Here is a 23,826-nt window from a genome sequence, read left to right on the forward strand (position 1 = left end):
ATACATGTTACTCATATGTAATGTGCTGTCAGGTAGTAGTAAGTAAACATAAATAGTTAAGCCAATGAAAAAGTCCTTATTTTCCCACAATTTAATAAATTACTTGCATTCAGACCATTATATTTTTCTTTCAGATACAAGTTAATGCTGGTGAATCCTGTCCTGGAGGTTGCCTTTTGTCTGAAAATAGCTATTAGAACTTCACTGTCTCTCCTCACTTTTCTCTGTATATAACAATATAATACAAGATAGTAAAGGACAAGATAGATTTTGAAAATGTATACTTAAATTTAGTTACGGATAGTCACCATGTATATTAATGTAGTTTTTACTACTGCTGTCTAATGACAAAACCCAATTATTTTTGCATACTTTCTCTTGTGAAATATATACAGAAAACAGAGTAAATATATACTCATATAACCATCACTAAGGCCAATAAGTAGATCATTTTCAGCAGTCCAGAAGCCCCCTCCTCCATGTGCCCTATCCTGACCATAATTCTCTACCATCTCACTTTTGTAACTACCACTCTGACTTCATTTCCTTGCTTTCTCATTATTTTACCTCTGTATATGCATCCCTGAAAGACCTAGTTTTGCTTGTGTTTAAACTCTGTGTGTGTAATTATACTCTGTATTTTGTTTTGCTTTTTTTCTCTCAACATTATGTTGGAGAATCATCACTATGTGCTATGTAGCTATGTGCCATTGTGGATGAATATTTTACAATTTATCCCTTCTAGTATTGATGGATATTTGGGTTATTTCCAGTTTTTGGCTTCTATGAATAATGAACATTTTTGTCCATCTTTTCTGTTAATAGGGCAGGGGTCCCCAGTCCCCAGTCCCCAGGCTGAAGACTGGTACTGGTCCATGGCCTGTTAGGAAGCAGCCACACAGCAGGAGGTAAGGAAGCATAACTGCCTGAGCTCTGCCTGTCAGATCAGCAGGGGCATTAGATTCTCTAGGAGCAGGAACCCTATCATGAACTGCACATGTGAGGGATCTAGGCTGCATGCTCCTTATGAGAATCTAATGCCTGATGATCTGAGTTGGAACAGTTCCATACTGAAACCCTCCCCCAACCCCCACAGAAAATTTGTCTTTCACAAAACCAGTCCCTGGTGCCATAAAACGTTGGGGACTGCTGCTATAGGGCATATATCAAGGAAAAGACTTGCTGTCATAAGGTGTGTTATGTTTCAGCTTTATTACTTTTTTTTTTTCCTTGCCAAAAGTGACTTCCCAACTTGCACTTAACCAGCAGTTTGAGAGAGTTCCTCTTGCTTCACATCCTCACAAATACTTAAATGTGTTTTGGGATTGTTATAAGTGAAAAAAACTGAACTAAAAAAAGCTACTCAATTATTCAAAGTTGAATTTCTACTTTAGAGGAATTACTTCCCAGGCCGGGAGCAGAGACTCATGCCTATAATCCCAGCACTTTGAGGCCAAATTGAGTGGATCACTTGAGGTCAGGAGTTCAAGACTAGCCTGGCCAATATGGTTAAAATGGGTGAAACCCCATTTCTACTAAAAATACAAAAATTAGCCGGGTGTGGTGGCGGGTGTCTGTAATCCCAGCTACTCGGGAGGCTAAGACAGGAGAATCTCTTGAACTCCTGAGTAGTTCAAGGGATGTTGCAGTGAGCCGAGGTCGCGCCATTGCCCTCCAGCCTGGGCAACAAGAGCAAAACTCCGTCTCAAAAAAAAAAAAAAATCACTTCCCAGAGGCGAAATAATGGAAAAAATAAAGAGTGCTTGGATTGTGCAGGCAACATACTAAGTGCTTCATGTGAAATTTCTCACGTAATCTGAAGAAAATTCTGAAACAACAGGTCCTTTACTATATTCCCATTTAACATAGGAAAATTAAGATGTTAAATAACTTCAAGTCACTTAACTAGAAGAAGTCTAATATTAGAGACACAAATTCTAGGTCTATTAAAGTTCAAGTTCATGGTGATCATGATAGTTCCTTTTCCCTCTTTCAAAATATTGAGGTGACTCTGAAAAATGATCCTTGAAGAATGGAAGGGATAACTTTTGTTTGTGATCCTAGGCAGACCTTTGAGAGGTTATATTTGCACCAAAAATGATGAGGAATACAGATCGTCTGCAACATCCTGTGATTTTTCCACGATTACTTTATTTCTACAATGGCTATGGCACACTTCCCTGGTAAGGTTTTGCTCTATACCTGAAAAGAGAAATGTTAATAGTATGTTGTAAACTCCCAGTTTGGGCAAGCCCCAGGACCAACAGAAAACAGCCCTTAAGTCATTGCGCGTCCCAGAAACGGTGTTGTGTAGCCTGAACTCTCATTGCTTTCAAATATACTTTTAACTCTTATTATGTCATTAAAATTACTGTGAATCGGTCATTAGTTGGAAAGCATGAAATCATAAATCATCTTGTTTAGTGAACTATGCTAACTGCTGTGAGAAATACCAAGGTGTACCTAGATGTGGTTACAGCCACCAAGGAGCATAAAATTCAGTGGAAAGGTGGTGTCGCCAAAATTAGTTACCTATGAACTTATGAGAAAGGGTAAGGAGTATCCCAGAACGGTGGATTCTGAAATTGTCAGTGAGTTTATTGTTGAAACATCCTCAGCAGCTCTCTGGCTGCTCCTAAGAGAATTGTTTTTCTTACCAAGGGACCAGTGAAACAAAATTGGGTTTATTCGGTCTGTTGGGAAGCAGACTAGAATGTAAAAAGTATTGCAAAAGTTGCCACTCGAGTCCCAACACTAAACCCAGTTGCCTGAGGGAGGGTTGCCCCGGGCATTTAGTTACATGAAGGCAGTCTAAATCCAGTTTTTTGACTCAAAGGTAATCGTGAGCTGGCCGCGGCACCGGCTGCCCATCCTGGCCGTGAAAGTTTGCTTTCTCTGCCCTGGTCTCATGACGTCCGTTTCGAATAGATCAAGCACTTCTCTGTGGGCAGCTTTCACAAGAGATTTCGTTTTATTTAAAGAGATATGGGGTGTGCGTGGACTTCCTTCTTTGCCAAATGGCGGCTTCTACTTCCGCATATTCAAAGTCGGCAGTTGAAGTTGCAGAGGGGAGCGCAAACCCGGACTTGGCCACGCCCTGGGCTTCCGGATTTGGGCGCAACAGTTCTCTCCACTCAGAACGCCTCCCCACGGTTCTGCCCCAAACTGCTCTTTTTGCTTAGGCCCTCAGCGCGTTTCCGGTCTCTCCAACAGATGGAGAAGCCGGAACCTCAACGCTGAGGCGGATCCCGTGACCGATTTAGGTGAGGTCTCGCGAGGTGTCTTTAAATCTCACGACGACAGCAGGAAACGACTTACCCGCACCGCCCCAATTCTAACGTCACAGTGGAGTCACTCCCTTGGGCGTTCCTTAGCGTGCGCGTGCGTGCTGCGCATGCGCACTTACTCTCCCCCGCCCGCGCCAGGGCTTGTCTCCGGCCAGTCGCGCGTGGGTAGAGGCCCTAGGCGGGCGTTGCGAAGGGTTGTTTGCTTGAGTTTGGACCTTGTTACGTCGCGAAGTTCCCTCCTTGGGGCGGGGGAAAGGTACCGCACCCGCTACCTAGGGTGAATGAACTGTGGCGTGGGCTGCTAAAGGCAGGCTGCAGAGTGCCCAGGCCGTGGCCATGAACTCACCCGTGGACCCTGGCGCTAGGCAGGCGTTGAGGAAGAAGCCGCCCGAGCGGACTCCCGAGGTGAGGCTGGTCGACCCTGATGTGCGTCCCACAGTGCAATAGACAGCATCCCCCTGTCTGTCCGAAACCCGCGGCGACTGCCCTCTTGCCAGAGTCTCGCACCTGCTACTGGGAATCGGTTCTCTTGAGTCTCTGCCCTGACCCGGCCCTTGTCGCCAGCAGGGTGCCAACCGCCCTTCCTGCCCGTGATGCGGTCTTAACCCGCGTACCCATCCCTTGCCGGGAACTTCTGAGTGTCGTTAAGAAAGCACCATTACTAAGTCGTATTTTCTGAGTTGGGTAATAACGAGTTTCGGAGTTAGATGCCCATTCGTTTAAGTAGACTATGAAAAACGAGATGAAAATTGTAAGGGAAGTATCTCAGCCGTGTAATTTAGAAATAGTTTTTCTTTAAAGGTCCCTGAAATATTGTACGGTTGCCTAAAAAAGATAAAGTTTTCAAAATTAGTTTAAAGGTTTGCATCCAGTCAAATGGTGAATTCTGTAGTAGATGATGCATGTTTAAAGAACACCGCTGTAGGTACTTTTTCAGACTGTCACTGGGAAATTTTACAGTATTTTGTGCTTGGATCCAAAATTTGCTGTGTCGAGTTAACAGTTACGGTATCAGCTTAAAAGATTTTCATTAGACCTGAAGGCTTGTTTTCTGGCATGTAACTAAAACCTGTTAGCTTTGCTTATCCCGGTAGAATGCTAAGGTTTTGGGGAAGATTTTCCTCGATTTGGAGAAGTTTCTATGACAAGTGGGACGTATTTTCTAAACAAAACACTAACAACAATGTGAGTGGATTGTTGGATTGTCTTGTTTAAAGTTGCAGTAAAGGAAATGCTTTGGTTAATTTTTCCTAAGTCACTGTGGAGTTTTTCAGATACATAGTGTTTTGCATACTGAGTCTTAGTAACGTTGAGCTGACCTTTTGGGTCGTGACAATTATTCAGGCCATAATGGATGCTATGATAGGTCAAATTATGTTATTGAAGATCCTGATGTTTACATAGGAACAGCACAAATTCTACCACTTTCCAGAGTTCTCTTTTTGAGATATACATTTATAATTCGATGAGTTTTTGTTTCATTATGCTGATTCTTGAAGTCAATGTGAGCTAATTGAAAGTATGAATTTGAGTAGGCAAATTCTCTTACAGCTTTTATAGCATTGGAAAGTATTATACAAGGCTTACGATGTGTAATGTAGGTTTTAATTTAATGTTATTTTTTATTTTTTATTTGAGACAGTCTCACTCTGTCGCCCAGGCTGGCATGCAGTGGCGCGATCTTGGCTCACTACAACCTTTGCCTCCCTGGTTCCAGCGATTCTTCTGCGTCAGCCTCCGGAATAGCTGGGATTACAGGCAGGCGCCACCATGCCTGGCTAATTTTTTGTATTTTTAGTAAAGACGGGGTTGCACCATGTTGCCCATTCTGGTCTCGAACTCCGACCTCAAGTTATCTGCCCGCGTTGGCCTCCCAAAAGTGCTGGGATTACAAGTGTGAGCCGCAGTTGCCCGGCTGCTTTTAATTTTAAACATTACTTGTGCTACTAAATTCACATTTTAATGGAAAAATCCTACTGCTCTTTAACAGCAGAATTATTTATTTTGAAATTGCCTATTTTATTTTATTTTATTTTTTTTGAGATGGAGTCTCCCTCTGTAGCCCAGGCTGGAGTGCAGTGGCGCGATCTCAGCTCACTGCAACCTCCGCCTCCCGGGTCCCGGTTCAAGCAATTCTCCTGCCTCACCTTCCCTAGTACCTGGGATTACAGGCACACACCCCTATGCCCAGCTAATTTTTGTTTTTTTAGTAGAGACGGGATTTCACCATGTTGGCCAGGCTTGTCTTGAACTCCTGACATCATGATCCTCCCGCCTTGGCCTCCCAAAGTGCTGGGATTATAGGCGTGAGCCCTGCGCCTGGCTGAAATTGCCTATTTTTGAACCTTAGGAAATTTTCTAAACTGTTCATAAAGTTATGTTGACCACTGTGTGCTGTGTTAATAAGTACTTTATTTTGTTTAACTGGAACAGCAGCATTGTTCAAGGGAATGCTGAACAGCTGCCCACAGTACACAGAATGTAGCCCTGACATCTAGCAGCATAAGAGGTTAACTGATGCATTGGTAGTGCTTTTGAATGAGTGTAGAATTTGTTTGGGGTAAAGAAGTATGAAGAAGGAAATCCTGAATCCTAGTGATTTGTTTGTGATAATTTGACGAAATTCTCGCAAGTTCATTTCTGTTTTCAGAAGGTCCTTACTTTTACTGGACTCCCAAGGGTCTATTATAAATATATTAGCTCAATAGTTGCTTATTGGGAGTCTGGCAGCTGAAGGCACTAGTCTGTGCACTCAGTTGTATCCATAAACAAAGCAGGTCTGCCCTAGTAAGACTTATATTCTGATAGCATGAAGAGGGGGGAAGGCAGATAATGAATATACTAAAAGGTAAGTTACATAATATGTAGCTTTTAATTGCTATTAAAAAAGAGCAGAGTAAGAGGGATTGAAAGCAAGGGGCAAGGGCTGGGTTGCAGTTTAAATAAGGTGGTTCGTTCGTCTGGGTTGAGAAGATGATTTTTGATCAAAGATTTGATGCATGTGATGGCATTAACTATAGGGGTATATGGAGAAAGTGCTTTCCCAGCAAAGGGAGCAGTCGTTGCAAAGGCCCTATGTTGAGAGCATGTCTTGATGCATTCCAGGAATAGCAAGCAGCTTTGTGTGACTGGAGAAGGGTGAACAGGTGTGAGAGTAGTAAGAGATGAAGGAGTGGAGATAATGATGCATAGCATAGGGCACATCATATAGAACTTTCCAAATCATTGCAAATTATTTGACTTTTCAGTGAGGGGGAGCACTGAAAGATTTTGAAGCAGAGGAGTTGATATTGACCTACTTAACCTTTTTTCTTTTCTTTTCTTTTTATTTTGAGACAGAGTCTTGCTCTGTCGCCTAGGCTGGAGTGCAGTGGTGCAATCTCGGCTGACTGCAACCTCCGCCACCCAAGTTCAAACGATTCTCCTGCCTCAGCCTCCTGAGTAGTGTGTGCCACCTCGCCCGGCTAATTTTTTGTATTTTTAGTAGAGATGGGGTTTCACCATGTTAGCCAGGATGGTCTCAATCTCTTGACCTCGTAATCCACCTGCCTTGGCCTCCAAAGTGCTGGAATTACAGGTGTGAGCCACCGCACCTGGCCCTGCTTAACCTTTTTTTTTTACTTTTTTTTTTTTGAGACAGAGTCTCGCTCTGTCACCCAGGCTGGAATGCAGTGGCGCGATCTCGACTCACTGTGACCTCCGCCTCCTGGGTTCAAGCTATTCTCCTGCCTCAGCCTCCCAAGTGGCTGGGACTACAGGTGTGCACCACCACGCCCAGCTAATTTTTGTATTTTTAGTAGAGACGGGGTTACACCATGTTGGGCAGGATGGCCTCAATCTCTTGACCTCATGATCCGCCCACCTCGGCCTCCCAAAGTGGTGGGATTACAGGCGTGAGCCACCGCACCTGGCCTACCTTTTGTTTTTAAAGAGGGTCTCACTATATTGCCCAGTCTGGTCACTAATTCCTGGGCTCAACAGATTCTCCTGCTTCAGTCTCCCAAGTAGCTGGAACTACAGGCATGTGCCACTACACCTGACTCCCCTATTGGGTAGTCTCCTGTCTGCTGTGTTGAGAATAGACTGTAGGTGTTTAGGGGCAAAAGCAGGAAGTTAAAGGCTATTATTGCATTAAATCAGGTAAGAGATGATGGTAACTCTGACTAAGGTGATAGTGATAGTAATGGAAGTGGTGAGAAGTGGTTAAGTTTTAGAAATATTTTGCAGGGTTAGCCAACAGGATTTGCTAATAGATCAGATGTGGACCTTGATGGAAAAGAGAAGAATCAAGCATGACTTCAAGGTTTTTGGCCTAAATAACTGGAGTGTTGGAGTTGTAGTCTGAGAGGTTTGAGCTGCCATCAGCGAGATAGGGAAAGCTGCAGGAGGAGTAGGTTTTAGGGGCAAGATCAGAAATTCAGTTTTGAACATGTCAAGTTTGAAATATCTGTTAGAAATGAGTAAGAAGTTGCATATACAAATTTGTATCACTAAGAAGGCTGGGCTGGAGATAAAAATTTTGTAGTCATCAGTTTATAGATGTTGAAAGTCGTGAGACTGGGTAAAATTAGCAAGTAGTGAGTGTACATAGAGAATAGAAGAGGACCAAGGACAGTGAATGCCATGGGACATGAGATCAATATAAGGTTGGGGAGAAGAGTAGAAATCAGCAAAGGAGAATGGATGGAAGCAAACAGTGCAGTAGGAGAAAAACCGAGAGAGTGGTGGTGTTATAGAAGCCAAATTAACAAGCTGTAAAATAGAAGGGGATAAAATTATTTGTTCAGCTTATTTTTCCTTGAATACCTACTGGGTGCAAAATGTTATGAAAAATATACAAAGGGATAAGAATTAGTATGTTGAAATCATTTGTTTGTTTCGTATAATTGATGAGTAAATAATGAGTAAAGAACTCTTTGTGTTTCTGGGTCAAAATGAATGGTTCCTTTATTTTGAACCATCTGTTGTCCTTAGGTGGAACTATCAACTCAGGCATAGTCCTGGTGAGCCAGACATCAAGTACAGACACATGTTGTAAAGTGTGCCATTTAGATATCTTTCTAACACAGTGTGTGTGTGTAAGAGATTTCTCCTACTTATAGATTCAGCTTCCACAGAACATTGTCTTTCCTGAGCTAGTTCTCTGATTTCCTTTTTCAATTTGCAAAGATATTCTTATGGAAAATTTTAGATTTAAATACTCTATGGACAATTAAGTGCACTAAAACAACAAAAGCTGTTAAGGTACAGACATACCTCCCAGATACTGCAGGTTTGGTTCCAGACCACTGTAGTAAAGCCAATATCCCAATAAAGTGAGTCACGTGAATTTTATTTCCTAGTGCATATAAAAGTTGTTTACACATATAGTAGTCTACTGTGTGTAATAGCCTTATGTCTAAAAAAAGCATATACCTTAATTTAAAAATACTTTATTGCTAAAAACGCTAACCAGTCATTTGAGCCTTCAGCTAGTTGTCATCTTTTAGCTGGTGGAGGGTCTTGCCTTAGTGTTGATAGCTGCTGACCGATCATGGTGGTGGTTGCCGAAGGTTGGGGTGGCTGTGACAGTTTGTTAAAATAAGACAATGAAGTTTGCTGCATCAATTGACTTCCTTTCATGACAGATTTCTTTTTAGCATGTGATACTGTTTGATAGCATTTTACCTACAGTAACTTCTTTCAAAATTGGTGTCTTCCCAGACTCTGCTGCTGCTTTATCAACTAAGCTTAAGCTTATGTGATATTCTAAATGCTTTGTTGTCATTTGAACAGTATTTATATCATCTTCACCAGGAGTAGATTGTCTCAAGAAATGACATTTTTTGCTAATGCATAAGAGGCAGCTTTTCATCCACTCAAATTTTATCATGAGATTGCAGCAATTTAGTCACACCTTCAGGCTCCATCTCCATTTTTTTTTTCTTTCTCCCCCTTTTTTTTTTCTTTGAGACAAGATGTCATTCTGTTGCCCAGGTTGGAGTACAATGGCATAATCACAACCCACTGCAGCCTCTACTTCCCAGGTTCAAGCGACCCCACCACAGCCTCCTGAGTAGCTGGTACTACAGGCGCATGCCATCATGCCTGGCTGATTTTTTTTTTTGGTAGAGACGAGGCCTTGCTATGTTGCCCAGGTTGGTCTTGAACTCCTGGACCCAAGCAATCCTTCCACCTTGGCCTCCCAAAGTGCTGGGAGCCAGCCCAGGCTCCATTTCTAATTCTAGTTCTCTTGCTATTTCTACCACACATACGGTTGCTTCCTTCACTGAAGTGTTGTACCCCTCAAAGTCATTCATAAGGGTTGCAGTCAGCCTCTTTCAGAATCCTGTTAGTGTTGATATTTTGACCTCCTCCCATGCTTCACAATTTTTTTTTTCTAAGTGATAGTCTCACGACATTGCCCGGACTGGTCTTGAACTCCTGGGCTCAAGTGATCCTCCCACCTCACCCTCCCAAAGTGTTGGGATAACAGGCGTGAGTCACCATGCCTGGCCCACAGATGGTTTTAATGGCATCTGGAATGATGAATCATTTCAAGAAGGTTTTCAATTTTCTTTTCATAGATCTGTTAGAGGAATTACTATGTATTTCAGCTGTAGCCTTATGAAATGTGTTTCTTAAATAACAAGACTTGAAGGTTGAAACTTTTCCTTGATCCATGGGCCACAGCATGGATGTTGTGTTTGCAGGCCTGAAAATATCACTTATCTCCTGGTATACCTCCATGTGAGCTCTTGAGTGACGAGATGCATTGTCAATGAGTAGTAGCATTTTGAAAGGAATCTTTTTTTCTGAGCAGTGGGTCTCATCGGTCTCATCAGTGGGCTTAAAATATTCAGTAACCCATACTGTAAACAAACGTGCTGTCATTTAGGCTTTGTTGTTTATTTATTGAGCACAGGCAGAGTAGATTTAACACAATTCTTAAGGGCCTTAGGGTTTTCAGAATAGTAAATGATCATTGGCTTCAACTTAAAGTCACCAGCGGCATTATCCTCTAACAGGAGTCAGCCTGTCCTTGGAAATTTTGAAGCTAGGCATTGATTTCTCCTCTCTAGTTATGGAAGTCTTAGGTGGCATCTTCTTCTGATATAAGGCTGTTTTGTCTATATTGAAAATCTGGTTTTTAGCGTAGCCACGTTCGTTAATTATCTTAGATCTTCAGGATAACTTACTTTTTATGTTAGTGGAGGTGGCTTTTTTTCTTAAACTTCATGAACCAACTTCTACTAGTTTCAAACTTCTTCTGTAGCCATCTCATCTCTCAGCCTTTTAAGAATTGAAAAGTTAGGGCCTTGCTCTGGATTAGATTTTGGCTTAAGGGATTGTTGTGGCTGATTTGATCGTCTATCTAGACCACTCACACTTTCTCCATATCAGCAATAAGACTTTTTCACTTTTTTGTTTTAAATAATTTTTTTGTCCACTAAAGTAACACTTTTAATTTTCTTCATGTGCTTTTTCTTTGCATTCACAACATGGCTAAATGTGAGGTGCAAGAGGCCCGGCTTTGGGCCATTGTTAGCCTTCCTAAGTTTAATCATTTCTAGCTTTTGATTTAAAGTGAGAGATATGTGACTCTTTTCACTTGAACACTTAGAGGCTATTGTAGGGTTATTAATTGGCCTACTTTCCATATTGTTATGTATCAGGGAACAGGGAGGCCCCAGGAGAGAGGGAGAGAGAGAAGAGGGAACAGCCAGTGAAACAGTTGGAACACATAACATGTATCAATTAAGTTTGCCATCTTACATGGGCACAGTTTGTGGTGCCCCAAAACAATTACAATAGTAACATGAAAGATTGCTGATCACAGGCCACCATAGCAAATATAATGAAAAAGTTTGAAATGTTGTGAGAATTACCGAAATGTGACACGGAGACATGAAGTGAGCATGTGCTGTTGAAAAAAATGGTGCTGATGGACTTGGTTGATGCAGGGTTGTCATGAACCTTCCATTTGTATTTAAAAAAAAAAAGAAAAAAGAAAACAACCCCACAATACCAGCCAAGCACAATAAAAACAGGGTATGCCTGTACGTCTTTGTGCCATTATGCCAGGATTCCTTAAAGAAGCTACAGGCATAATTAGACCTTGAACTTGGCTGTTTCTCAACTCAGTCCACATTTAATACCATTCTTTATAATCTTTCTTATTTTACTTCAGAACGAACTCCTTATATTTCCCTTAATGTTTATTTCCCTCTCAGTGCTTGATGCCATGATTTGCACATATTAAATGATGAATAAATATTTTGCAAGCCAAGATTTGGAAATACATTTTGTACAGTCGTATGTTAAAAAGGTAGTACTTACTATTCATTAGAACTGCTAACTTTGTGTTTCTTGGACAGTCTTACTCAGCAGCTTGGTTTCAATTAGTTGTTATATGCTAATGCCTCCTAGGACTATGTTTTCCAACTTACCCCCTAAATTTTATGTGCTTCAGCCTCATATATCTAACCACTTTGTCCTCCAGGTCCTTCAACCACTTGTCCTAAATTGAGCCATCATCATTCCTCTTCCTTCATAATCTGTTGGCAACTGGCCAAGTTACTGTCTCTAGAAATTTGTATTATTTCTCTTCATTCCTCATAGATGCAACTTGCCACTAAACTTTATCCCCTGAATCTTTTTATTTGCCCTTTTCTTACTAGTTTTGCTACTCTAGTTCAGGCTATTTTATTGTTTCTACCCCCAAATTATTGCTTGAGTCATTGAGTCTTGCTGCTAGAGTGATCTTCCTCTCAGATCTGATTATGTTCTACTCTTGCTCAGAATTTTATTTCTCATTTCCTAGGTATAGATTAACAATATGTTATTCAAATCATTTTTGTGAATTAAAAGAGGAGCTATTAATATTTATGTCAGAATAACAGGTTAAAGAGGGACTGTCCCACTTAAACTGAGATATGGTTATCTCACCCAGATGATAACATTAATTTGTGCATTCATTTAAGAAATAATATATCTGACATATTGAAAACCAAGGTTGTAGAGAGGAGTTGGGACATGGTCCCTATTCATCAATGACTTGGGAGACATAAGAAAACGTAAATGTAATAAATGTTTTAGTTATTAGTGACAAAAGTATGAGTAGGGCTTTGGGATTGCAAGATGGGGAAAGAAACAAGCTTCACGGAGGAGCATTGAATTCAGTGTTAAATGTCATGAATTGATTTCTGGATGATCAAGAGAGGTCATTCCAAGCAGAGAGGCAGGAGCAAAAGTACTGGTGGTGGCAAGCCATGTATAGTTGTAGAATAAGAAGCCAATCTGTAAGTCTAGAGCAGGCATTCCCATTGGAAGTCATACCGCTCCCAAAGATGCAAAAATTGTTTTTTAGGGGAGTGGGAAAAAAATCGTAGCTATTGGTATGGTTTGTGGCCCTCCAAAACTCAACCCTAAACTGACAGTGTCTTATTCCTTAGTATTTAATTAGACATCAGGGAGTGCTTAGGAAAAATTGTCTGAAAGGTTCTTTGGGAGGGGGTGAAAATTTAAAAAAAGTTGCAAAACACTATGCTAATGTCTAGGATGTTTGGGGATGATGGTACATGATGTCAGATGTTAAATGATGAAGCTGGATGTACTAGCAGGGTTTGGATAATTTCAGAAATTTGAATTCCATCTTATAAATAAAGGAGAAAGAACCACTGCAGGGTTTAAAGCCTGGAAATAAGATCACTTTTATAAAGACTACTATGTGAGCATTTTGGAGATGTAATTGAGTGGGGCGGAGCAGAGTAGAGACAGGGAGGCTTGTATGTATACAGGTAGACTGGATGTATGTTTTATCCCAACTGGGATATTTTCCATGTGAAAGGTAAGACTACCAGTGATTATTCTAAGATAATACGGAAACCAAGAAGTATGTTTTGTTGTTAGAAACAAGTGCAGTAGTTCAGATGTGAGATAAGGTCCTGGACCCAGTGGTGGATGCAGTTAAGTGGGATAGTGAGATATTAAAGAGGTAGAATTGGCCCAACCTGGTCACTGGTTGGAAAGATGATTTCTCCCCCTTCCCCAGACTTTTTTTTGAAAACTTTGAAATGGAATATAAAACATAAAATCCATATGCCCTAAATATACATTGCCAGATTAGTTTGTTTTGTTTTGTTTTGTTTTTTGTGAGATGGAGTTTCGCTCTTGTCTCCCAGGCTGGATTGCAATGGCATGATCTCAGCTCACCACAACCTCTGCCTCCCGCGTTCAAGCGATTCTCCTGCCTTAGCATCCCAAGTAGCTGGGATTACAGGCGCCCGCCACCATGCCTGGCTAATTTTTGTATTTTTAGTAGAGATGTGGTTGCACCATGTTGGCCAGGCTGGTCTCGAACTGCTGACCTCATGATTCGCCTGCCTCGGCCTCCCAAAGTGCTGGGATTACAGATGTGAGCCCTGCACCCACGCCTGGCTACTTTTTGTATTTTCAGTAGACACGGGGTTTCTCCATGTTGGTCAGGCTGGTCTCGAACTCCCAACCTCAAGTGATCCACCCTCCTCGGCCTCCCAAAGTGGTGGGATTACAGGCGTTAGCCATTGCACCCAGCTATTGCCACATTAATTTTCACAAACATACTTTACTGTGTATATCATGATACAGAATATAGATAAAGAATATTAGCAGCACTCCAGAAATTTCCCCTTTTTCCTTCTCAGTCAATATCCTCCCAAAGGAAACCACTGTTATGGTTCTGTCATTGTAGATCTGTTCTTTGTGCTTTTGAACTTAATTTGAGTGGAGTGGTTTTTTTCTTTGTTTTGTTTTGTTTTTAAAGACAAGGTCTTGCTGTGTTGCCCAGGTTAGCCTCCAGCCCCTGGGCTCAAGCAGTTTTCCCAAGTAGCTGGGAGTGCAAGTGTATACCACCATGCCCAGCTCATTGTGAGTCTTCTTTCTGGCAGCCAAGAGGACTATGAAGCTACCTTAGTTCTTTGCATTTTGCCTTTGTACTGGACTTTGAACCTCCTCTCTTGGGGCTTTCATTGTTATTCATCTGATTATCTATCCTTTATATCCTGACACTAAAATCTCTCCTGTTTCTGTGCATTGCATAGGATGGGAACAGTATGGTACGGTGTTACTGGCCTTTGCATTTTGCATTTGGACAAGCCTACTTCAAATCTGGACTCCAGTTCTGAGAATTTGGCCCTAGGCAAGTTATCTAACTTCTCTAGGACTGAATATCTTTTTGGGATTCTTGTGTGGACCAAATGAGATAATATATGTGAAATAATTAGCAAAGTGTCTTGATAATAAACAGTAAATGATAGTCTATATATTAGGTGACTATTTTCTCTTTCTGGAAAACCATCCTCTGGCCTGGCACATTCTGATTCTTCACTAAAATCTCTAGTGCTCTTTTGCAGAATTGTGCATCCTTCCTTCCTTACTTTTCTACTCCTCTGTGTTCCTAGATACTTTGCGCCTTCTTCCACCATAGTAATTACTGTGCTGTGTTATGATTATTTGCATATTTCTCTGATTGGAAGCTCCTTGAAGACAGCGAGTGTACCCTTATCTCCCAGTGTTCATTACACAGTACTTGGTACATAGTAGATATCTAAATATTTGTAGAATAAATGACTTTAAAAAGGAAAGCAAGGCTGGGTACAGTGGCTCACGCCTGTAATCCCAGCACTTTGGGAGGCTGAGGCGGGCAGATCACCCGAGGTCGGGAGTTCGAAAGCAGCCTTACCAACATGGAGAAACCCCGTCTGTACTAAAAATACAAAATTAACCGGACGTGGTGGCGCACACCTGTAATCCCATCTACTTGGGAGGCTGAGGTAGAAGAGTCACTTGAACCCGAGAGGCGGAGGTTGCGGTGAGCCGAGATTGTGCCATTGTGCACTCCAGCCTGGGCAACTAGAGTGAAACTCTGTCTCACAAAAAAAAAAAAAAGAAAATATTGTTCCTTTACTATTCTAACAGTGATTTCTACTGGTCTAATATTTAAAGTGCTGAGATGAAAAGGCTTGATGAAGTTTGGCAAAATGGCAAAATTTGCTATTACTATTCTCATTAAGAATAAAGTAACATTGCCATAAACAGTGTTTTACCTGGCAGTTCTTGAGAGAGAATTCATACGGAGAAAACGTAGTAATATCTTGGAACAAATACTCCTTTTCTGCATGGCTTCAAAACACATTTGCAGGGAACATCACAGAAAAATATATATAAATTCCAGTTTTAACTGTTTATGTTCTTTCACCAGATGATTCAAAACGTCTGGGCAAATTTTCATGCTCTGCTAGGTGTTAATGTAATTGCCCACTTAAAATCAGAAAATTTTTTTTTTTTTTTTTTTTTTTTTAAGAACTAGGTCTTTTTGGCTATTAAAAGTTAAAGAGGCAGCTGGAAATTCAAAAAATGTAAAATTTAGTATATTATAATCATTTATTAATCTGTTAACAGAATTAAGAAAAGTGGTCTTCAAATGTACACTTGTAGAGTTTTTTTCTGAATTGGCGAAAGAGCACCATTGTACTTGGAGTCATTTTGGAGTGAGTCACTGTGCACATCCCTGGTTGGCAGAACAAAGATTCTGTTGTGCTTTTCCACAGCAGAGGCACATTCAGAGGGTTCCTTGGAAAGAAAAAGGACTTATTTATACTTCTGGGGCCCCTTGACCTTCATTTGTAAATCCAGTTGGATAGAAAGGGAATGTTAGATCTGGATGAGACCTGGATTGTCTGTATGAACATCTTTTCCAGGCCCATCATTTTGCGTGTGTTGGAGATTCCCAACTCGGTGAGCTTGACTACAGAATGAGCAATTCTATTAAAAACTTTAGATTGTGGAGGCATAACCAACGCATGTTTGATGTTCCTTTGGCATGTAATGCCAAAGGTGAGACACATTCTCCCCTATTTTAATAAAATTACTCGTTCTGTTTTTATTTACAGCCAGACCTTAGTTTACCCAGGCTGGTCCAATGTGAAGTGAAATGATAAACACAATGTTACAGAGTTTACAATCAGTCTGTCCCTTGCGGGGACCAAGATTTTTGTCTTTAGTCAAGCTCATCATGCCTGCCTCCTCCTTCCCTTTGGAGAATTCTGAGGGAAGTTCCTCAGTCTCTCAGAATCAAAATCTTAAGTGTCTGAACTTCCAAATGACCACAGCTTTTCTCAAGTTAAGAAGTCAAACTAAAATAGGTTACCATCCTCTGGTTTTTTTAGGAAAGAGTTTATGAGTGTCACAATGCCTGGTGTGGAGTTTGGATTATTTATAGGATTATTAAATGACATGACTCTCTGAGGCACAGGTGAATACATAATTTTTTTTGAGGGAGACTGGCTGATGAACATTTGTGCAGTAAATATTTTTTAAGCACCGTTTCATGTGCCAGAGTTAAAAGATTAAAGGTAGTTCTTCCATCTAGGGAGGAGATAGCAAAACACATAGACAATTAAAATATGGCCTGATTAAATACTGTGATAATTATAAATATCAGGGGCTCAGGAGTTTGTAGGAAGGCCTTTGTGGGAGAAGAGCAAAGGGTAGGCAGGTGCTGTTCAAGTTGTTTTAGAAAAGAGAACCCTGATTAGTTTAAGATACAGTTGGCCCTCCATATCCATGAGTTTTGCATTTTCCAACCAAGGATGGAAAATAAGTTAGGCCCATGATCGTTGTGCCTGTGCTGAACATGTACAGATATTTTTCTTGCTAGTATTTCCTAAACAGTACAGTATAGCAACTCTTTACATAGCATTTCCACTGTATTAAGTATTAATAAATAATCTAGAGTAATGATTTAAAGCATACAAGGCCAGGTGTAGTGGCTCATGCCTGTAATCCCAAAATGTTGGGGGCTGAAGTGGGTCCTCAAACTCCTGGTTGCTTGAGCCCAGGAGTTTGAAACCTGCCTGACCTGGTGAAATCCTGTCTCTAAAAAAAAGTACAAAAATCAGCAGGGTGTGGTGGTGCATGCCAGCTACTCAGGAGGCTGAGATGGGAGGATCGCATGAGCCCAGGAGGTTGAGGCTGCCGTGAGCTGTGATCGTGCCACTGCACTTCAGCCTGGGCGACACAGTGAGACCCTGTCTGGAAAAAAAAAAAAGAAAAAGAAAATAAAGCATATCAGAGGATGTCTGTAGGTTATGTGCAAATACTATACCATTTTATATAAGGGACTCAAGTGTCCGTGGGTTTTGAAATCCACAAAGGCTTCTGGAATGAATTCCCAGTGGATACCAAGAAACAACTATATATAGAAATTTAGGTGAAGAAAGTTTAGGTGAAGAAAGCGGTAAGGCTGTGTTTTTGTTTTCTTTTTTTTTCTTTTTTTGTTTTTTTTTGAGACGGGGCGTCCGCCTCTGTCGCCCGTAGGCTGGAGCGCAGGGTGCCGGAATCTCAGCTCACTGCCAAGCTCGTGTCTCCCGGGTTTTTACGCCATTCTCCTTTGCCCTCAGCCTCTGGAGTAGCTGGGACGTACGCGCAGGCCGCCCGCCACCTGCGCGTGCCGGCTAGTTTTTTGTATTTTTTTAGTAAAGATGGGGTGTTTCACCGTGTTAGCCCAGGATGCGTCGTCGCATGGTCCCCTGACCTCGTGAGTGCCGCCTGCGTCGGATCGGGGCCTTAGTGCTGGGATTACAGGCTTGAGCCACCGCGCCCGGCCGAAGGTGTGTTTCTTGAAAGAGTAACAGCATATGCCAAGGCCACAAGGTAAGTATGGTATGTACATGCAAGTTGCCTAGGCAGCTGGAACACTGGGACAAGAATGAGTGGTAAAGTAAATGGAGCTGGAGGAATAGTCAGGATCCAGATCGTGAAGAATTGTGTTCTCCTTATTAAGGAATTTAGATTTGGCTTCCAGAAAGATCACTTTGGCAGTATATGTGAAGACTGGATTTTACCCTTGGCATGGTTTCTCATGCCTGTAATCTCAGCACTTTGAGAGGCCAAGGTGGGTGGATTACTTGAGGCCAGGAGTTCGAGGTCAGCCTAGCCAACATGACAAAACCCTGTCTCTACTAAAAATATAAACAATTTGCTGGGCATGGTGGTACACACCTTTAGTCCCAGCTGCTTGGGAGGCTGAGGCATGAGAATCGCTTGAACCCGGGAGGCGGAGGTTGCAGTCAGCCAAGATTGAGCCACTGCACTCCAGTCTGGGCAACAGAGTGGGAGTGTTTAAAAAAAAAAAAAAAAAAAAGAAAAGAATGGATTTTAGAGTCCAGTTATTTCGGTTATTCACTGAGAAATATTGAATTTCTAAATTGCCTCATTTGCAATAGTAAATGGAGATATTTCCAGAGTAGAATTGACAGATTTCTGGCCAGAGCCAATGAACCTGAGTACTGTTACCTAAATAAGGGAACTGGTAATGAATTTTGCACTTGAGTTACTGATGGGTCAGCCAGGTGAAAGTGTTCAGTGTCCAGTAGAACATATAGTATCTGAATTTACTGGAGAGCTTTGGGCAAATATGGGAGTCATAGGCATATGTGATAGTTGAAGCTGTGGATGTGGAGGATATTCCTGACAGTAGAGAGTCTCTAGTGAATCAAAGGCAGATGTTGCAGTTCTGGGAACATAAACTTTATAAACATTTATAGGAGTAAGAAAAAAAATGAGAAGCCTATGAAGGAAACTTAGATGGAGCAGATGGACCCAAAATAACAAAAAGTAAAAACGGAAAAAAAGCAGCCAGTGCAGAAAGCTAATAATGGAAATAAAATACTGAAGACTTGCATTCTATATGATGGTTATTGGATGCCTGTTGCTGTTATGAAAACTTTATATACATTTAATCCTTCAAGAAACCCTGTGAAAGAAGGTATTATTATCCACATTTTACATACAGGGAAATTGAATCACAGAGAGATTAGTTAGTCTAATGTCACATAGCTAGACCCAGTGTAGTCAGGATTCAAACCTAGGCAGTCTGATTTCATAGTCTGTGCTTATAAGTGTTGCTAAATGTTTCTCATAAGGACAAGAATCCAGAGAGAACCATATTACAGAAGGGATAGGAGAGAGAATGACATGTCAGCAGTCAAATGCTGTAGAGAATTGGAAGAGAGATGAGGATTGAAAAGTACATGTGGAATTTAGAATTAATAAGTGTTAGGTAACTTCATAATGCGTGGTAGGATTAGAAAAGTGAAGTGAAAGGCTACACTTTGAACTTACAGACAATTGGATGCTTAATCTTTTGATACATTGTAATTTTAGTGGTTAATTATTGAAGTCCTGAAGTTTCAGCATATCATTTGAGACTTTCATTCTTAAAAATTAAAATTTTAGGGTGTATTTTTTTTAAATTATACTTTAAGTTTTCGGATACATGTGCAGAATGTGCAGGTTTGTTACATAGGTATATACGTGCCATGGTGGTTTGCTGTACCCATCAACCCGTCATCTACATTAGGTATTTATCTTAATGCTATGCCACCCACCCCTACCCCCCACCCCCCGCTGCAACAGGCCCCACAGTGTGTGATGTTCCCCTTCCTGTGTCCATGTATTGTCATTGTTCAGCTCCCACTTGCGAGTGAGAACATGCGGTGTTTGGTTTTCTGCTCCTGTGTTAGCTTGCTGGGAATGATTAGTAACTATGTGAGCCACTGTACCTGGCCGTCTCACTTCTGTTTCATTTTTCAATCCAGGATCTAGTCAAGGTATGTTATGTTACATTTGGTTAACATAGTCTCCTTTAATCTAGAACAGTCCTGTATTTTTTTTTTTCCTTTCATAAACATTGTACTTTTGAAGAGCCTGGCCAGCTCTCTTATAGAATGCATCATAATCTGGATTCATCTGGTTTTTTCATGATTGGATTAAGGTGAAATGATTTTGTTGAGAAACTGCATAGGTGGTGGTCCATACTTCCCATATTGTCCCATCACTGACACATATTGTCAGTTCTTTCCATTATTGGGCATACTAAATAGGATCATCTGTATCTCTTTTGTTGTAAAGGTACAATGCTATAATTTATAAGTGATCCGAAGTTACAGTTGGAGAATGGGTGAATGTCGTGTTCTCCAACAATGGTTTTAACTTTTGATTTTAGCATTCATTGATAATCATCACCTAAATTAACTATTACTTTGCTGTTGCTCACTCTGTCGCTCAGGCTGCAGTGCAGTGGTGTGATCTCGGCTCACTGCAGCCTCTGCCTCCCAGGTTCAAGCGATTCTTGTACCTCAGCCTCCTGAGTAGCTGAGTCTGCAGGCATGCGCCATCACACCGGCTAATTTTTTATTTTTTATTTATTTTTTAGGTAGAGATGGGGTTTCCACTATGTTGCCTGGTCTGGTCTGGAACTCCTGACCTCAAGTGATCCTCTCACCTTGACCTCCCAAAGTGCTGGGATTATAGTTGTGGACCACGATGCCTGGCCATAATTTTCTGATTCTGTATTTCTTTTACATTTATTAGTTGTTTTCTGTATAAAACTGCTTTCCTCATCTTCCTTTCTCCTCCTCTCTTTTTTAAATCACTGTGAAGTAAAGGATTATTTTTGTATTCAATATTGTCATCCTTTTTGATTATTAACGTGCTCCAAATATGGCCAGTGGAAGCCCTTTCAAAGTCAGCTCCTATATCCTTTTGATGGGACCCCATTAGTCTTTAAGTACTTTTTTGCTTTCTGGAATAAAAAGATGTTCCAGGCCCTGACTTCCTTTGCTCTAGTACTGAAGTCAGCCATTTATCCAAAGAACTTCAATCCCCTTTAGTGAGACATGAATTTAGAAACCAGAGTCTGGGCTCCAGTTGTGGTAAATGTTTTATACCTCTTTACTGCCATTTTGCCGAATATATTTATATGTCCATGAATGAGAAAATCAATAAGTTCTACGTTTAATGTATGGTATTAACTTTGGCATATTGTTTAAATATTCAAAATGCTTTAGTAGTCTGCATATTTTAATCCTTATTTTGTAATTTTAGGATACAAACTATAATACAAATATTACTGTTTACCATGTGATAGCCTCTCTGCTGCACATTTAATAAACATTTAAAAATTTTGTATTTTTAGTAGAGAAAGGGTTTCACTATGTTGTCCAGCCTTGTCTCGAACTCCTGACCTCAGGTGATTCACCCACATCAGCCTCCCAAAGTACTGGGATTACAGGCGTGAGCCACTGCTAGCCCAGTGTGGTGGCGGGTGCCTCTAATCCCAGCTACTCAAGAGGGCTGAGGCAGGAGAATCGCTTGAACCTGGGAGGTGGAGTCTGAGTGAGCTGAGATCGCAACACTGCACTCCAGCCTGGCAACAAGAGCGAAACTCTGTCTCAAAAAACAATCATTTGTGTTTAGAGATATTTTATCCTTATCATTGTACAGACAGTAAATGTTAAGCAGATTATCCAAGTTTACACAAGTAGTAACTGAGAGAGCTGAAATAGGCAGAATTTGAACACAGGGTTGTCTCCAGAGTCCAAATTGGGTTTTTTGTGTGTGTGTGTTGCTGTTTTTTTAGAGACCAGGTGTCTCCACATTGCCCAGATTGGCCTCCTACTTCTGGGCTCACGTGATCACTCCCGCCTCAGCCTCCTGAGTAGCTGGGACTACAGGCATCTGCCACTGCATCCAGCTATCCACATTGTTAGACTGCCTTCCAAATGATTTGTAGAAGATTCTTCAGCATAACTTCACTGTAAAAACTACTGGCTGAGAGGGTGTAGCTGATCTGTTTTAGGAAGTGCTGAGTCATCACCACTTCCTCACCTTCTTCTTCTTTTTTTTCCCCCCTAGGTAGAACCCGTTATTTGATTCCCTAATCCTGAGCTGGTACTTGTTTTTCTAATATCCCTGGATAATTTCTGCAGTATTTTGTTGTAATTACAGAACTAGTGCTGAATCAGATGTTACTGATCTGGGATGTCGGAATATGCCAAATGGATAGTTTTCCCACCCTTCTGATGACTTCCTTTTTTTTTTTTTTTTTTTTTTTTTTTTTTTTTTTTTTTAAATTGAGACAGAGTCTTGCTCTGTTGCCCGGGCTGGAGTACAGTGGTGTGATCTCCGCTCACTGCAACCTCTGTGCCCGGGTTCAAGCGATTCTCGTGCCTCAGCCTCCCAAGTAGCTGGGACTACAGGTGTGCGCCACCACACCCAGCTAATTTTTTTGTATTTTTAGTAGAGATGGGGTTTTGCCATGTTGGCCAGGCTGATCATGAACTCCTGACCTCAAGTGATTGGCCCACCTCGGCCTCCCAAAGTGCTGGGATTGCAGGTGTGAGCCACCACACCTGGCCGACTTCCCTCTTGAAAGCTACATGGAGCAGCTTTCAAGTGCATTCAGCGTAAATGATTAGCACCTCCTTGAATCTAGCATTTAGATTTTTTACTGCCAAAGAGTGTCTATAAGACTTCCAGTCTGACTCTGTCAGGGTTCTTGTTTTTTTTATTTGTGACTTTATGCCTAATAGATCATATAGTACCTCAAGCTTATCTTGCAGATAATTGATATAAAAGCTCCAAGAAACCCTTTTCCAAGCTCAGCATTACAGACTCCACAACTCCTTGCTGTCCTATGTAAACAAAATGCCATAACCCCCATATCATATGAAAAAGAATTAATCAGGTTACTACTAAAACTGTTCTTTATTCTGTTTTGTGAATGGTTAGCATTCTTGTGACCCTCAAACTAGGTACACAAAGAAAGGGACTAGGATTTACTAGGCATCTTAGTGCTTGTTGTCCTCCGCTATTAATAGGTTAGTCAGACAATCCAGAGTGACATAGATCCCACTTATAAACAGTGGTTCTCAAACTTTAGTGTGCTGAAGAATCACCTGTAGGACTTAATTAAATTACAGACTGCTGGTCCCTACAACCCAGAGATTCTGATTGGCTGGGTCTGGGGTGAGGCCTGAGAATTTACATTTATACAATGTTCCCAAGTGATGCTGATGGTGCTGGTTCAGGATCTCACAGGGTTATTACTTATATGCAACAGAACCCAATTTTGGCCAATCGAAAGGAAGAATTTACTGAAAGGATTCCGGGTAGCTACAGAATTACCTGGAATACTAGAAAACCAGACTTGGGGCTAAGCTTGGAATACTAGAAAAACAGGCTTGGGTGTGTGACTCTTATCACAGATTTGGTAGATACTACTGCTCCTAGCAGTGAATAGCGGATGCCACAGTTTGCACTGTGAACCACCTGTACTGTCCATTGCATATGTTGTAGACCCTTGATATGGTTTGGCTCTGTGTCCCCACCCAAATCTCATGTTGAATTGTAATCCCTAGTGTTGGGGGAGGGACCTGTGGGAGGTGATTGGATTATGGGAGCAGATTTGCCCCCTTGCTGTTCTTGTGATAGTGAGTTCATTCTCTTGAGATCTTGAGTTGTTTACAAGCATGTAGCACTTTTGTTCTACTTTGCTGTCTTTCTCCTGCTGGCTATGTGGATATGTGCTTGCTTCCCTTTCACCTTCCACCATGATTTTAAGTTTCCTGAGGCCTTCCCAGGCATGCTTCCTGTACAGCCTGCAGGACCAGGAGTCAAACCTCTTTTCTTTATAAATTATCCGGTCTCCAGTAGTCTTTTTTTTTTTTTTTTTTTT

At 41.3% G+C, this 23,826-nt stretch overlaps 1 protein-coding gene across 1 annotated transcript in view; it reads left to right on the forward strand.

Moving 5' to 3' along the window:
• Nucleotides 1–3,418: 3,418 nt before the first annotated feature.
• LOC108523398 (rap guanine nucleotide exchange factor 6-like) overlaps nt 3,419–23,826 on the forward strand; it is a 44,548-nt gene continuing 24,140 nt past the window's right edge. The window contains exon 1 of the mRNA XM_017864008.1: nt 3,419–3,692. Within this exon, the coding sequence (XP_017719497.1) occupies nt 3,624–3,692 (69 nt within the window). The 5' untranslated portion in view covers nt 3,419–3,623. The remainder of the gene's footprint in view (nt 3,693–23,826) is intronic.

Source organism: Rhinopithecus bieti, unplaced genomic scaffold, assembly GCF_001698545.2.
Source record: "Rhinopithecus bieti isolate Rb0 unplaced genomic scaffold, ASM169854v2 scaffold_74448, whole genome shotgun sequence".
Classification (NCBI taxonomy): domain Eukaryota; kingdom Metazoa; phylum Chordata; class Mammalia; order Primates; family Cercopithecidae; genus Rhinopithecus; species Rhinopithecus bieti.